At 47.8% G+C, this 16,646-nt stretch overlaps 1 protein-coding gene across 1 annotated transcript; it reads right to left on the bottom strand.

Annotated features, from left to right (window-relative positions):
- Positions 1-1,577: 1,577 nt before the first annotated feature.
- On the bottom strand, positions 1,578-15,486 carry CLRN3 (clarin 3; the record flags this gene model as incomplete). The annotated part of the gene is made up of 3 exons (XM_081074317.1): positions 1,578-4,155; positions 8,346-8,525; positions 15,258-15,486. 3 exons carry the CDS (start codon positions 15,484-15,486, stop codon positions 3,875-3,877), a joined length of 690 nt encoding a protein of 229 aa, XP_080930443.1. The 3' UTR covers positions 1,578-3,874.
- Positions 15,487-16,646: the final 1,160 nt, after the last annotated feature.

Below are 16,646 nucleotides of genomic sequence, written 5' to 3'. Positions count from 1 at the left end.
CGGGTCAGCATCCACGCCTGGTCGGGGCTCTGTTTGAAACAAACAGGGTGCCTTTGCCCAAGCAAGCAGCAACTTTTGTTCTCTGTGAACGAGGTCCGTTGTGAGACCCACAGAGCACTGAAATGAGGCCCTTGATCACACTTCCTGTCTGGGACAGAGCACAAGGAGCAGGGACCTTTCCTGCCCTGGTCCCTGTGTTCTACCCCCAGCCTTCACTGTCAGCCTTTTGTGGAATTGAGTCAAAAGCAGAGAAAAAGGAACACGGGCCCGGAGACCTGTTTTTAGTCCTGCTTTGGCACTTGCCAGCTTGGGATGTTGGGCAAGTTCATTAGCCTCACTGGGCTGAAATAGTTTGTTGCTTACTCATGTACTACGCAAAACAATTGACAATGCCTGCAGCAGTTAAGGGTGGGAACACCCTCTCTCTGTTATCCTTACAGTTCTGTGAGGGAGGGGAGCTTCTGACACACCTGATCACAGCTCCTCCTCACAACCTGAGAGCAAACCTGCTATTGTTAACCCATTTCGCAGACGATAGAGTGAGGCTTACTGAGATGAAGATTAACTTCTCCACCCCAGGCAGCTTGACTCCAGAACTTTCCTGCTTAATCCTACACTGATGGTCCTTTCTATTATTTACTTTTTAGTCATGGAAACAAGCCCAGAGAGGATCAGTGAGTTTGTGACTGGGAGATGCCTGGGTACTAGTGGGCTGAGAGATGCCTGTGTCCCCAAGTCCTGGGTGGTGGGGCTTTGGGGCTGAGGACAGGCAACAAGGACTAGAGAATAGATCCCTGGCTGAAGGATTTCTCTGCTCGAGGACCCTGGGGCTCTGGGTGCTGGGGTCTGGAGAGCCCAGAGGGCCTCAGGGACCAAAGAGCCCCAGCTTCTCGCCACATTAGAATTTCAGAATTAAACTCCTGACTCTGAGCCATCCTGTCCCACACATGTCACGCCCGTGGCCTTGTCCATGCTATAGAAAGATATCAGATTAGGTGACTAAGCACCTGGCTTCGAGACTGCTTACTAGTCTTATTATGGTGATCACTTAATGGCTGGTTTTAGCAGAAGAGAAAGACGGCCCGCGTTTGGCACTGGGCAAGTCGAGGGAGCACCAGTTCTGGAACTCTGCATGACATCTGCCTGTCCTCGGCAGAACCTGCAGGTCTCCAGGTCTTCCAGGAGGCTGAACATCCTCAGAAGGCGGGAGGATGCTGGCCTGTCTACCTGTGAGGCTAGTTGTCACATACTGAGGTACCAATCCTGTATGGCCACGTGAGGCCAGCTGCAGGATAAGTGGTTAGCCCCGGAGAAGTGTCATACCCAAGGAGATAACTCTCCCTGCCCCGCCTGATCCACAGGATTTGTTGAGATGATCAAATAGCATTATAATGGTGATAGCAAAGCTTACTTGGAGGTCACCCCATCTCCCACTGTCTTTGTAAACGTCCAATCACTGGGGAAGCCCAGTCACTTCGGCGTTAGTAAAAAGTATTAATTTCCTGAAAGTGATCATCACAGACCCTATGTTCTTGTAAAATTGAAGAGCACAAGATCTTATGTGATTTATTTATTTTATAAATATGGATGGACCTTGTCCCCTAATTCCACATAATAGGACTACATAGGTTAAGTAGGGATCATAGTCTGATCCTTGAAACAGCCGAATTCCACAGAATAGATCAGACCTTCAAAATAGTGTTCCCTTACAAAAAGAATATGCTGCACATTTATGAAGTAGTTTATACAGCGAATTACTATTTAATGGAAGTTTTCTCCTTGGAAAAAAAGGTCAGTAGCCTTAATTGTACCCTGGACACTCACTGAAAGGCCCATCTCGTAAGCTGGGGCACAGACCCAAGGGGTACCCACAACACTGCCTGTGTTGTGAATTGTCTTTATGTTTTGTTCTTCCTGAACAAAATCTCAACTGAATTCTTCACACATGTGGTCTCTTCACCTTCTACCTTCAGACATAACAAGGGAGCCGTTCTCTTCATCTCCCAAATTGTGAAATGTAGTTCTATTTACCTGATTCCTATGTTCTAGATGGTTCCTTAAAGGCCATCTGTGATGTAAGGATTAAGGCAGTTTGTCCCCCAGAGAAGCCAAGCTCTGCTCAAACACTGATGAATCAACGCAGTCTTTACATCCTATTCCATCCTTTGCGCTGACATGTAATGGGAGTGTTGCCTATTTATTTAGCAATCGCCTGCATGGATGTGCGTCCCATATCTGTTTCCTTGTCATGACTTGTCCACGTTATCAAAATCTGATATAAAATCCAAAGGACACAAATGTTTTTAGCTTCAAAGAATTTAGAAAACTTTTACTGTTGATAATCATATTTTAATATGTTCAAAATTTCACAATAAGTTAATTTACTAGAGTAACATTGACTTAGCAGGACTTTGGAGTGAGAAGTTAGAGACAAGTGACCTTTTCCAGAAGATACATAATTTTTGAGTAAGCACCTGTTTCACATGGAATCCAGTAACCGCTTCTTGAGTGTCTATCTGAACTGCTCAACAGTAAGCACCGTGGGGACAGGTACCCAGGTTTGCACAGGCTAACACATCACAGATATTCAGTACGTTTCTTGAATGAAAAAACATTATTCATACAACAGATTGTTACAAAAACAATAGCAGGTCAGAAAGTCATTAATTCCCGATTGCTTCGTAAAGGACACGTCTTCCTGCCCCAAGAGCTTACACTATGTAAATCACACTCAGGGAATTCTGCTTCACTTGGCTCTGGTTCCATTAAGACATGGAAGTTGACTATCTCAGAATCCCATCAGTGTCAGCCTGACTAACTTGTGGGATATTCAAGGCCAAAAGCTCCTCAAAGTGATTTTCCGGAAGAATACACTACTGGTAAAGTAGGTCGAATCCATCCTGGAGCCTCTTTAAATTTTCCTGAAAAAAGTGACACCGTGATCCAGTTTCACCCACCTATGCCTAGAGGGCACCCAATGCCTGTGTTCTTCATGTGCCTTGGCTCTGACTCAAGGAAAGCCTGCAAACAGTGGTTCTCTAACCCTTCTTCCTCAGCTCTGCTGATGGGTGAGACACACCCATCGGACTAATGACATCTGTGTCCACACCACAGCAAGAAAGCAGAGGGTTGGTGGGAGGGATGGTCGCTAGAACTTGTTGCAATGTTATATTTCTATTTTGACAGAATTTACTACAGTCCTTTCAAACTGAAATATGTTTAGTCTCCTTGACATGCAGGTTGTAGGTTTGTAATTTTTATCTTTTCTCTATCTTTTCACTTTCAATCTCTTCCCCACCTTGGAACCTCAAAACCGGGTATCAGCACTTATACCCACCACTGGGTTTGCTATGTCAGTGACAGAGGGTCTGGAAGGCCAGGTCATTCACCCCAAAGTCTCGCCTCCAACACCTGTTTCTAGAAAGATGAGTTCCGAATCCCTCTGTACTTGGAAGTCTTCATTCACAGAGTGAAATGAAGAAATACCTGGTCTCTCCTGACAAGAATGAGATCATAGGTACTGACATGCTTTGAGCTACTCAAAGGAAAGGTGCGTGATACAAACCTTTATGATTTCAGAGGGTGAGGCTGGATCAGAAGGGTCCACAGGCTCATAATCATTGGACCACTTTGAATGATACATAGATGGGGAGCTTTCCCTTTCAGCTTCCCCACCCTCGTGGGAAGGACCTTTTTCCAAAGGACATCATTTATAAAGAACATAGTGTCATGAGATACAAAAACTATCACCAAATGACGGTCTATCAGGGCTGCACTTAACCACGCTGATTGTCCAGTCAATCTAACCAGTTATTGTTCAGGGAGCTGACATATGATAGACTAGACCTAAGGACAATATGACATAAAATAGAATTCAGAATAAAATTCCATCCCTTGGAGCATATTCCATTGGCTTTCTCTGCTCCTGCTTCTGCTGGTATCTGGCCTTCTGGTAGAAAAAAATGATGACCACGGTGATAATATTTAGAAGAATGATGAGCAGCATGAGCCAAAATGAGTACCCATATCTGTGGGTCGTTCTTCTGTCAGTGGCTGGTGAATAGTGTGGATAAAGCGTCTTGGCCAAATCTTCTGAGAGGTGATTGGATTGGACGTTCCCCACACACAGTATCATTGCCAGGAAAGTGAAGGATGCTGAAAGAGTCAATTTCATCAAGATATGGTGAGACATTTTGTAATGTCACTTTTTTCTTTATGGAACATGTACTCTGTGGGCATTCACTGAATGTCTACACTGCTGTTTACACTCTTTTAGGCATTAAGGGAATATAAAAGAAATACAAGACACAAGCTTCTCTGACCCATGTGCCTCACCTTCCAAAGGGAATAAGCTGTAGACCTCTGGGTGCTTAGGGCTGGGGATGGGCAGGGAGGGTGACAGTTGAGGACACAGGGCTTCTTCCTGAGGTGGCAAAGTGTTCTAAACTTGACTTGGGGGTGGTGCACATCCCTGTGGGCATACTAAGCCCCACCGAAGGTGTACTTTCAGTGGGTGAATTGTGCAGAGTGGGAATCATACCGCAATCAAACTGTCTGAGAAAGATGGGGAGAAGCAACAGGACTCGGAGGTTCCCATCTATCGAAGTCGGGGTTTGACTGAGCCATGTGGTCGTCATGGAGTCCGTAGGCCATGAAACTCTTCCTCTGCTGACATTTACCCAGAACTAGATGGATCTTTTGGCATCAGACGTGTCCTGGCCATAACCCACACCCAGGAAACTTTCTAAACAGCGCCCCAGAAAGCCCTAATTACAGGCTTTTGTGTCAGGAGAAGCTTCAGCTGTCTTTGATGACAGACTTCTGTCCTCAGTGGAATGGTTTTACTTCTTCATAATCTTTACAGACAAAACCCCCATCCTCTGATGCCCTATGCGTCTCACACCCCTTAATTTTCCCTCATTATGCCCTTGTGAAGTTTCTTATAAAAGCTTAGTCACAGAGGGGCAGCCTGAATACAGGGTTAAATAACTTCTTTCTAAAGTGGCTGCACATGGCTTTGATTTGAATCGGGAGGGGTCAGCGTGCAGACATGAATGCTGACCCGAGCCCCTGAGGGAGGCCATGCGTCGCACTTTCTTGGCTTTCTGGGACAGAAAGGGCTGAAGGAAAGAGCTCCTGAATGCTCAGGACACTGGCTTCCCATCCTGGCCTGTCCCCATCATGCTCTGTGACCTGCCACATCACTCTGTGCTCTCCGGGGGCCTCGGCTGAGGAACAAATGTGTTGGAGCAGACGGTCTGCAAAGTTCTCTCCAGCGCCAAATTCTCTCAGTGGTCAGGGTCAGGGTCAGGCCATGCCAGGCAGTGTCATCCGAAGGGCAGGCTAGGTGGGGCCAGAGAGCACAGGAGCCCAAGAGGTGACACTGCTGTGTTTCTCCTGGAAGCAGACCCCGCTCCTCTTCCTTCAGAAACAAGCCAGGAAACCCCCTTCCTTTTCTTCCCTCAGCCAAGGAGAGTTTGTCCAAACCAGGCCCTATAGGGTTTGCTGTCCTCCCCCCTGGATCCCTGCAGTCAGCCTGACCCTGCCCTCAGGCCACAATGACCCAAGGTAGCTTTGTGCATAAAGCACACCTGCAGGCCCAGCCTCAGGAAACCAAGAGGCTTAGCTAAATTCTCCAGCCTGGGAAGCCCCAAGTGAAGAAACTATGGAGTCCCCACAGGCAAACTGAGATGAAAGTCTGGCTTAGGAGCACGGGGTCACAGGGCTGCGAGGAAGTTCAGAGGGGCCCAGATGCGAAGCCAGAGCTCTTCCTGGGCCTTGGGCCCCAGTCAGAATGCAGACCTCCTCCATACACATCAATGTCTCAAACTGCTTTTCCGCCCACCCTATAGCTTCTCTCTGGGAGTCAGAACTTGCCCAAGCAGGGAAAGGAATGTGGCAGGAATTCTCTCTCTGTCAAACAATTCTTTGTTGTGAGAAGTAGGTGGAGGTGGAGGGAAAATCTGCAGGCCCCCTTTTTTCATGTTTTTCTCCACAAACAGGCATTGGGCCTCTATTGTGTGCAAAGTCAGCTTATCCTCAGCTGGGGAGGAAGAAAGTCAGCCTTGGGGAAAAAAGGGTTCCTTCTGGCTGAGAGAAAGAGATGGGCTTTGAACGCGAAGGCTGTAGCCCCAGCAACATGAGCCCCACCTCTGGTCGTCCTCTCTGGTACTAGTGCCTGATTTTCCTCTCGGAAGCCACCCCAACCCCAGCCCCAGCCCCAGCCCCAGCCCCAGCTCCCAGGTAGACTGCTGTCCACAGCCAGTTGGTGGGTCAATCAATCCATGAATTCAACCCTGCGGGCCATGGAGATGGCTCGAGAGATGCGGAGAGGGCTCTTACAGTGAAAGTAGATTTGGGGAAAGAAAGACTCTTTTCTCCTGAGGTTGTTGCAGCCAGCTGGCGATGAGCCAAGAACGGCTGGCAGCCATGTCCCCTGTAAGAGTAACAGCCTGGCTGCTTAGTGATAGAGGGAACACGGGGGACACTTAGAGTCGGTGCACTGAAGGAAGCAGAGTCCTGGCAGTGGGAGCTGAGACCCTGAATCCAGCTGTACCTGAAGCCCCTGCTTCCCTTGACTTGAATTACATGAGCAAAAGTTAAAGGAATTATTTTTTACCTTGGCAATGAGTGCCAATGAGTCTTGCTGGCCTTTGCTTTGGTTGATCGAGGTCAAGGACAATCATAGAAATAGCTTGAGAAAGGAACCCTGGCATTTGGGGGAGGATATCTGAGCTGGTAACCAAGTCCCTTAGCCTTCTGACCCAGCTCCACTGTGAGACAAGAAGCAGGAACACCCATTCTGCAGGACCAGTGTGCCTGGCCCACAGTGGATCGCCCCTCAACTTGAGGGGTTGCTTGTTTTCAGCACCAGGCAATAAAAGCACAGAAAGACCGGAAAGGGCTAGGCGTGCATGAAAGCGGCTAACCCAGCCCGACCCAAATCCTCAGTGTGAGTGTGCAATGTGGCCACGGAGCCAGGTCTGCCCGGGACAGTCCCAGTTTCACCTCTTGTCCTGGGTTAATGATTATGAGTTGCTCTTTTAAAAAGGCCCTGTTTGATCAGTGAGTTGCATGGTTCTCTCATATCCAGGCTGTGCTGGGGCCTGCTCACCCATCTCCTCAACTATTAGCTTGAAAAAGGCCACAGTGGACGTATTTACACACCTCAAATCGGCCAGTGCTGCCGTCAGCGCCCCTCCACCAAGAGCTGGTTGTTCACGTTGGCTGGCACACCTCTGCTCGTGGCCACAGCCCAGAGGCACAGGGGTCCCTTGCGGCCACCTGCACCGGGCTAGTGTAAGGATGGCCTCCCCGGAAGGACAGGAGGAAGCTTCCCTGAGTCCCTCCTCCCAGGCTGCCTGAAGCCTTAGTATCCAGAGTACCTTGCCTCTGCTTGAAAGTTCCTGGCCTGTGCTAAAACTCACCACCTGGATTTTACACATTGGCGGGATGGGGTTCTTCAGACCCCTTCTCAAGATCAAGCCTTCCTGGTGGAGAGAGGGAGAGGGCCGGAGTAACCTGGCTGCCTGCCAAGGGCAAAGAGGCACCCACTTGACCCTGCCTCTGGGCAGGTGTGGTGGCCACAGAGCCCTGTGAAGCCCCAGAGAGAGGCAGACCTACTGTGACTCAAGCAGGGACCCACTTCCTATCTGGCCTCCAGCCCCCACCTCAATACCTTGCCCAACAAACAAATAAAATAACCTAGCAACACCCTGGGCTCACAGGTCACTCGAAGAAAGGGTGTTGACCCCAGATTCTCCTAAATAACATTCTTGGTGGTTTTCTGTGGCACAGTCATGCAGATGTGTCACGGTTGTTAGCCCAAGGTGACTGTTATATGGAGGCGGGGAGAGTAAACAAGCGTTTGTGAGTGTGTGAGTGTGTGTGTGCGTGTGTGTGAGTGTGTGTGTGTGAGTGTGAGTGTGTGTGTGTGTGTGTGTGTACTTCTATACACCACACAGAACCTAATTTGGAGTTAAGCACATAGCACGAGCCCAGTGAATGTTTCACTGATTTATGTGTTTTAATTAACCTCTTACATGAGATCCTTAAAAGCTAAGACTGGTGTATGTCATCGATTGTAACACCTACAACCCCCCCCCCCCACTGCTTGCCCCTCACCAATGCGTTTCAAACAGGATCTTATTTCCAGAGATTCTTAATAATGCTACCGATTTAGAAGGATAACCCCTGACCCCCAGCCTATGACTCGGCGCGTAGCAGCTCCTCCTAGTTTCTATGGCTTGACTGGGACCGTGTATGTGCGTGTGTGAGAGCCAAGCAGAAAGACAGGCAGAGAGGCCGTCTTCTGAGGCAAGTGGCGTCTCCTGGGTGATACTCACCGCTGAGCCCCCCCCAGGTGAACACCCCAATGGGCCCCAGGAACGTCTGGTAGGGGTTGCTGACGCTGTTGTAGAAGGTGAATCCGGAATTCAGCAGCGAGGTGGACAAGCTGACCAGCAGGCACAGGATAACCACGGTATGCAGAGTTTTAGGGGAAGAGTCGCTCAAGGTCCCTAAAACTAAAACAAAGTTTGGTCAAGTCCGTAGCGCAAAATGCAAATACCAGCTGTGGGCTGGAGGGCCCTCCACACACGCCCCCGCGTTCCTCTGCGTCCTACCCAGTAGGTACTTGGGGTACAAATGGTCCAGCGGCATCTCTCAGGGGTCAGAACAGGAAGGGGTGGGACCTGGGGATCCCCACACACTCCCCGCTCTAGGCGGGTCCTTGAACCTCGGCTTGAGAGTGTCACCGCAGTGCTTCAGATACGGGATCTATCCCCATTGTAGAGTTCCCTAGGAAAGCACGTGTCCTCCTCAATAAGCTGCTGCAGGGCTGGACGACCTTCCCTTGGAATGTTCTGGCCCCAGACTCTTTCCAGTGCGCGTTATCACAGAATCATTGCAGGCTGCGTTCCCTTTGCTCTGAGCACTAACTCTGCTTCCACTTGGAAATACTTACAGGGTGGGCCACCCTGAAAACCTGTGACACTGAGGATCTGTAAACCCTGAGATTTCTGAGGTGGACCCAAGAGCTCGGGGTGGCCATTACAGAGAAGGCCAGGAGGGGCGGGCCTAATGGAGGTGCCCAGGGATGTGGGAGCCCAAGTCTGGCCCTGGCGACAGGGAAATAACTTCTATGTGTGCAAACCGAGGTGTGGGCCCCGCTTCCAGGCTTGACTTTCCTGGAGCCGAGGAGACCCAAAGCCCACGTGGCTCAAATGAGAAAGGTGGCCTTTGGAGAACCATCCAGTTTCTTTCAAGTTAAATTTCTCTTCATTCTAAAAATATTTTATAACATTTGCCTATTTCTCAGTGCTCCAGATACGGCTTTTGAAAGACAGGCCGTCCTCCTGTTTCTAGCCACCACATCCATTCTCCCTGTACCTGTTTCTTCTGCCCACTCCTCTGTTTACAAAATGAGCAGCACCAGGGGTGAGCCATCCCCACATTCACCTGAGACCCCAGCCATGTGTTTATAAAACCTCTCCAAGGGCTGCCAGTATGTTCTATGTCCTAAGGAGAGTGCCATCATATTAAATAAAGTGTTTACCAAGATATTCTGTGAAAGTCACAGTGACATAAGGGAAAAGATTTCAGGGTCCATCGCAATATACCAACTAAATCTTCGGGCACTGACAGGTATGAGAACCATGATGGGGGTGGGTAAGAAAAAGCAAAAGCCTCTTTCTTCCTCCAGTCCTGTTGGCCAGGCCCTAGGAGACAGCAGGCAGCCTCTCACATCCTCACGAAAGTGCAGCTTTAAAGAAGCAGCCAGAAAGGCCCTGGAAGATCCGGGGGTGGGGGGCAGTGCCTCTTCTGCTCTCCCTCGTGAACCACAGTCTTTCAGAGGACAGGGGCCCCCGGAGCTGGCAGAGACCCAAGGGTGCTGTGTGTGTCCCGGGAGGAGCTGCCAAGCCTCCTCCTGAAATGTGTCCTGGTAGCAAGGAGCCCTCTGTTTGCAAGGTGGTCCTTTCCATCACTGTGTGGCCTCAATCATTTAAAAGTACTTCTTTGTGTTGTGCCCAAATATTCATCTTACTACTTTTGTCCAGGGTCCTAATGTCCCCTTCGCAACAAGACAAACTCCACTGGCTCTCCCTGCCTGGCACCCTTGCTTTCCATGTGTTTGAAGAAGGACCAAAGCTCACGTCTGCCGATGTCCTTCCAAAGCTGCTGCCAGCCCTGTCCCCGTGCTGCCCACACTTTAGTCCGACTCCTCTTCTCAGAGTATAGTACGGTCATAGCACTGCCAACAGCGTGGGGTACAACCTGTACATGGTTCTATCCTCTCTCCATTTTTGAACCTCTAAGTTCTATGAGTTCAGCTTCTTTTAATAAATCAGCAGAGGGAGACAAATTTCCTGTCGTTGGACAAACAGTGGGCACGAAATTGCCCTGGCCAGCAGGTCCGCCGTCAGACATCCCTAGATATTGGGACCTTATGGTAAGGAGCCTCATGCAGAGAGAGATGTCATCCTGACAGCCATAAGTGACAAGTATCCCTAGACAGCGCAGGGAGTGTAGGGAGAGGCTCCGGGAACAACCCTGGGTCTTGAGGGGAGTGATGCCAGGCTTCCAGAGCTGAGAGGAAGAGAGGAGCATGAGGCAGCGAGAGTGTGCAGAAAAAAAAGGGGTAGTCAAGAAAAAGCACGGGAGAAAGGAAATGTGGCAAGTGTCTCCCGGACACACAGCCACACCCCCCTGGGAACCCCCAGGAGACCTGAGAGGACAGAGGGGAAATGATCAGTTCAGCACCCTAGAGACGAGGACTTCCACGCCCTATGCCAGAGAACACTTTGCTTCTCTCAGTGAGATGGGCCTGGGAGCAAAGTTCCACTCATACATGTTCTGTCGACTCATACCCAGTGATGCCTGGACTATTTCACAATTTCTGTTAAAGACCCACAGGCACGATGAAATTCTCAGCACAGCCCTCAGACGTGGGATGTTACTCACCCCGTGCAAGAACACTAGCAGGGCATTGGTTCACCTAAAAACGTAGTCCTGCCTGTTGCCCGTTGGGGATGTGTGGGCTCTGAGGGGGCCCCTGCCCTCTGGGGTGGCCACCCGCCTGGGGCTGTCCCGAAGGCCCTGACCACAGGCTGAGCCTCTTGTTTCTCTGCCTCACCATGGAGGACTCATATTGTTATAATTCAGCGCACATCGGTTTTGAAACTCGGGACAGGTGACACCCGAGGAGGAGGGGGAAACTGGGAGAAGCCAGACACACCTGTTCAGAGGTGCAGGGTCCATGCTACTCATGCTTCAAAACTTAGTCACCAGAGGAAGATTGCTTCCCGTTCACACTCACCCAGCAACTCCTTGGGCACAAGGGGGAGACTCTGGGATCTCACCAGAAGCCAGATGGGGGCTAAATATGAACCCTCCTTAGCCAATAAGAAACACTTTGGGTACCGAATGAGAAAGCAGAAATGTTAGGGTGAGAAAATGTCATTGGTCCCCGGCCTCTGTGGTGCTCTGGAGAATTGTTCTGCTTTATATGCTTACTAAAAGCTGTAAATGGATGTTTATTCACTTTTTCAGAGTAAATTAGAGTGTGACAATTAGGTTTAGCTTTGTTTTTTGGACTGCTGGTAAGATCTAAGAGATACGTTTTTTCAAAACGGAGTCTATTTGGAGCCTGTTGACTCATACTTTTCTGTGTATTAATGTGACAATTCATCTTAATTTTAACTGCCGTATTTTAAAATTATATTTCACATTCTGAATCCCCTGCCACACAGGTATGACAGCTGTGTCTCCTCTCCCCGCCCTGGCTCAGAACTCAGACAATGGAAGCTGGAAAATCAGTGAAAGTTAGCAAGAATGAAAGAACAATAACCCCCAGAGCATCTGACAGCTGCCCTATGCCTACAAAATTAGCAAATATACATCCAGTTTCTTTTTCTTCCTTTTAGGGACCAAGCTTAGGAATCGGGAAAAGCACCTCACAATTGGAACTAATTGCCTGGATCCTGGCAGCCCCAGGAGAGGCCATGATCCCACAGCTGGGTGGGTGGGCAGTGTGCAGACAGAGTCATTCGGACACCCAGGCTCCCTGTGCGTGGAGATGTAACCTTTCGGGACCCACGTGCCATCTGGCATTTCTAGCTCTGGTTTCCTGTAAGTCCTCAGAAATCAAGAGAGAGCTGGTGGCTTTGTGGGTGGGTGGGAGCTGCCTGTACGTCCTCCTCCAACACCTGGTCACCAGGGAGCCTGAACTGGTGGGGCTCCTCAATCAGTGTACCCTTGGAGGAGCTCGTTGAGTCCACAGATCCCAGAGCATGGAAAGTCGCAGCTGGTGTCCCCAACCTCTTGGAAATTTACCAGGGTTCTCTCGGGGAGAAGAGTGGAGAGATGCCTCTTCTGTCCCTTTAAGCTCTACCTCCCAGTGCGGTCGTGTCTCTGGGGACAAATAATAAGTCACTCCTTCCCCGAAATGTATGAGAGATGTACAGTCCAGGGAAGAGAATAGTAAGGAAGGGCTTTTTGTAAATTTGGGAGAAATAAACCTCATTTGTTCTCCTTGCAATCAATTGACTTTTGCAGCATATATACTTTCTGAATTACTTTTAGCCTGGGATAAGAGTACAGTTTTGAGCTCCCTGAGGACAAATGGGGATGGTGGGAGAAGAGCCTGGTCGGGGTGGAACTGCCCTTAGCTGGCACAGCCACCTGCATACACCTTGGCCCTGAAGTTCGTGCAGGGTGGGTGCTCTATTTAACTGATGGGAGGTCTTTTTTCTAGAAAGACTAGATGGTGATTCCACCAAGGCCAGGAGCTGTGTTCAATTCTCCTCAGTATCCAAACCCTCACTCACATAGCAGCTGTTCAGGACGTGTTTTTGAATGGAAATGAAATATCCAGAACACTTGAAGTAGCCGAGGCAGCGTGGTCACTGGTGGACACAATGGACCTGTCACTTTCCCTCTGGATATTGGACATCCTGGGATGCCTGTAGATGAAACCAGCGGGTCTCCGGACCAGCCTGAGCTGCCCAAGCACTCTGCTTACACAGCGGAGTCTGCTTACCGGGTCTCAGTGATCATTTTCCCCAACACTTGACCTATTGTTGGCTGAATTATTTTAGCACTTTGAAATCAGCCATCATCATTTCCTTCTGCTTGTTCATGTCAAGATCTACAGCCTAAATTAGCACAATGTGATAAACGCTATGTAGAAATAGAACTGAGCTTTGCAATATTCATTACTCTTTGGAGATTTTTAGTGTGACCTCATCCATGCCAAGAAGCTGACACGGTTGACTTCTCAAATGGAAAAGCCAACCCATCACGGCTGGGGAGGAACCTGGCATTGACACAGATTTTACTGTGCTGGCAATGATTGGCTTCTGACTTGAAATAAGTCCCCTGTGGTCATGAGAAGCCAGCAGGAAGCAGCCACGCCTCACTGCGACACTGCAGCTTTGCTCTCCATTGAAGCACGCTTGGGTCTGCTGCCGCTGGACACACGATAGATGTTCTAGATACATGACTTTCCCCCTTCTTTTCCAGAGAACTGTTGATAAGTGTTCCAAGTTCAACAGTTGCTAAAACCATCAGCAACAAAGCACCCGGAGTCCCTGAGGGTCCTAATAGATGGGGGCACCTTCACTGACGACGACATGGCTTACCTTCCCCGGCGCCTGGAGGCTGACAGTGACTCGAGGAAGTTGGATGGGGCTATCCGGGAACAAAGAACAAAAGGAGAGCTAGGCAAAGCAAATGCAAGTGTTCGCAGTGTTCGCACATTGAAGTGGGTGTCCGCTTGGCCCTGCCGCCTCCAGGGCTGTCCTTGACCACGGCTGTCCTATTTCAACGCCACCATGGTTCCCGCACACACGGGGCTGCAGAGCCACACTCTGGCCTACCCTTGCCTCCTCTGAGCTTCCCAGCATTAGGTAGGCGGGTCTGTTAGTGAAGCCATTTATTGCAATTTGGAACCAACTGGTTCCAAACAGACACTAGGAGAATAAAAAAAATTCACAGGGTGTTATCTCATATTTTTAAAATCTCTAAATGTGTCTGGAGATTCAGAAACTAGTACACCGTTTGGTTTTGCAAATGCTATGTTCACCCTGCAACTGAATCTTTGAAAGTCTTGGTTTCTAGTCTTTGCAAGTGCGGAGGGGAGCGGGAAATTGCAAAGCGAGTATTCCTTGTTCTCCTGAGAAGCTGAGGCTGGTGCTGGAGGAGGTGTGACGCTGCTGAATCTGCGGGGGAGACCTCATTTTTGGTAACATCCAAAAGACAAATTTATAACTTGGAACTATAACCATGTTGCTCTGGATTTAAGTATGTCATTTCATTAATAAAGTCACAAACAAGAGCTAGAGACTAGAGCGAGTGCCTAAGGCTCAAACTCCTACCAGCATGCATTGCGCAAGGATCAGATCCCACATTTGTATAAGGTAGAAACTGATGTGTAATTATGCGTCAAGAGGAAATGACTACATGATACCTGGCGATACCTGTATGCAACACTATACGAAGCAAAATCCATTTCAGGTGCTAAATAATTTAGTGTTGCTTTTAAATCTAGAAAACATAGTGGTATGTAGTCAAACTTCAAAAATCAAAGAAGTAACTAATTCAACTTACTCTCAATGAATTTTTATTTTCCACTCATTGAGAGTAAGTAGGGCATTATTACGTAAGAACTCAGAAAAGGAGTTAGGAGTTCCTGTGAAATATATAATCATTAGAATTAACGGAAATTTAATATCATATCCAACAACAATGAGATTTAGGGAGGTAAAACCGCGAACTCCAGTTGGTTAAAGAAATGAACTTCAGATAGAGGAATAAGAAATGGACCACATTTTCCACTTTCGTTTTTCCTCCCACAGATAGCATTAATGCAGTTGTGCGCAGAGGCTATTGTTCCAACTAAAAATCCATAGTTTATACAGTTAAAAACTGTGTCCCTACTGGCTGTTGGGTACCATATTGCTGCTGCATATCTTTTCTTAATGATTTACTTGCCAATAACCTCATTTGAAGCTCTTACCTGAAACAGCCTATGCTACAATCAGATGGCTGTGCTAATAAACACAACCGGAAACAAGGAGGCTAAAATGAAGATACAGTGAATTTTCAAAATTGAAGATGTCTGTTCATACCTAGAGCCCAGCTCGAAGCTTACAAGGAAATTATTTTTGAATGGTTACATGGCTCAAATATAGAATGACATGAATGTTACCCAGTTCATTCAATCTCACTATCCCCATTCACACGAGTTTCTCGTTTACCTTCAAAATCTTTGTCTGGTTCTGCAAGTCCATGATTCAGTTCTTGAGTGCTGTGACCATGAAAGAGTCCGTAGTTGATTGCAATACTGCCGTTGGAAGAAGAATCGCTAATGGCAACTATACTGCTGATCCATTCTCGAGTCCCAAGAATAGCACAAATCACAACAAAAGATCCAAAGCTTGTGAAAAAGCTTGCTAAGAACATCAATGTTTTCTTTGTCGTAGGCATTTTCTCAGGAAAAAAAGGGTCCTAGGATAAAAAATATACATATATTTTTTATAGTATTTTTGGACCTTATCATTTGAAGTCCAGAATTTAGAAATGGAGTCTAATAATTTGTTGTAAACTGTAAAAGCTCGCTGTTCATATGAAGGGTTATGCTAATGAGCATCGGACTATGAACAGAGTCATAAAGAATTACAGGAGCTGAACTTTGATCTGGAGTAAGAGGTTGCTATGGATACAGCCAACCGGCAGAAACAAGGGGTGGGCATGGTCTTCCGAAGGCTTCCTCAATCACACAATTAATTTATAACTCTTTGTCTAGTGCCCTGGGAGCAAGTTCAGCTACCATGTCAGGACAGGACTGGAATTCCTGAATAATGAGGGAGCGGGGGATCTGTACCCCCAAAATGTTGCTGATTCTAGCAGCCAACAACATAGAGTCTCAACTCCTTCATGAATTGCTTTACTGGTTAATGACTTGATGACCCTAACAATTGTTCCAAAAGGAATCCCTAAGAAGATTAAGACTTTGTTAAAGTTACCGTGGAGTAGAAAGAGAAAAGTTTACATGTCCTTATTTTTAGACCTTATTGTCCCTTCCAAATAAGATCATATTTGCCTATTATTTAAACTATAACTTGAGAGGTTTCATCTTTATTTTTCTTACTCAGTGCTCTGATGGAAGTACCACCCTGTCTACTGAGTGACTAATAGTTTATAGGTGATCACTTCGGGCCCTCAGAGAAACACCCCCATTTGGCAAGCAGATCATTGCTTGAGATTTAAAAATAGGTGTTCACAACATGTTTGCACTGTTCTTTTTATTACATTCTTTGTTCGATTATAAAAACATATATATGCACATGCACACCCTGTGCTTTTCTTGACTAGCACCGAACTTATTTGTGGAATGAGTTGATTGTCTATCTTTCTCACTAGAGTAACTGGACTCTGGGCTCCAGGAGGCAGACGTGTGTGTTTTGCTCACCACTAGGTCCCAGGGTATGTCACGGAGCCTGGCACAGAGCAGACAGGCAGAACATACTTGTTGAATGAATTATTGGAGACATATTCACAGATACTCCACCGTTTTGGACCTGTGTGCTATTTCAATTTTTAACTTGTGATTTAAAAAGAATGATGCATGAACATCCTTCTACATA

The sequence above is a fragment of the Rhinolophus hipposideros genome (genome assembly GCF_964194185.1).
Source record: "Rhinolophus hipposideros genome assembly, chromosome: 15".
Lineage (NCBI taxonomy): Eukaryota > Metazoa > Chordata > Mammalia > Chiroptera > Rhinolophidae > Rhinolophus > Rhinolophus hipposideros.
The sequence above is the reverse complement of the archived record's forward strand: the minus strand, read 5'-3'. Positions and strand labels throughout refer to the sequence as shown.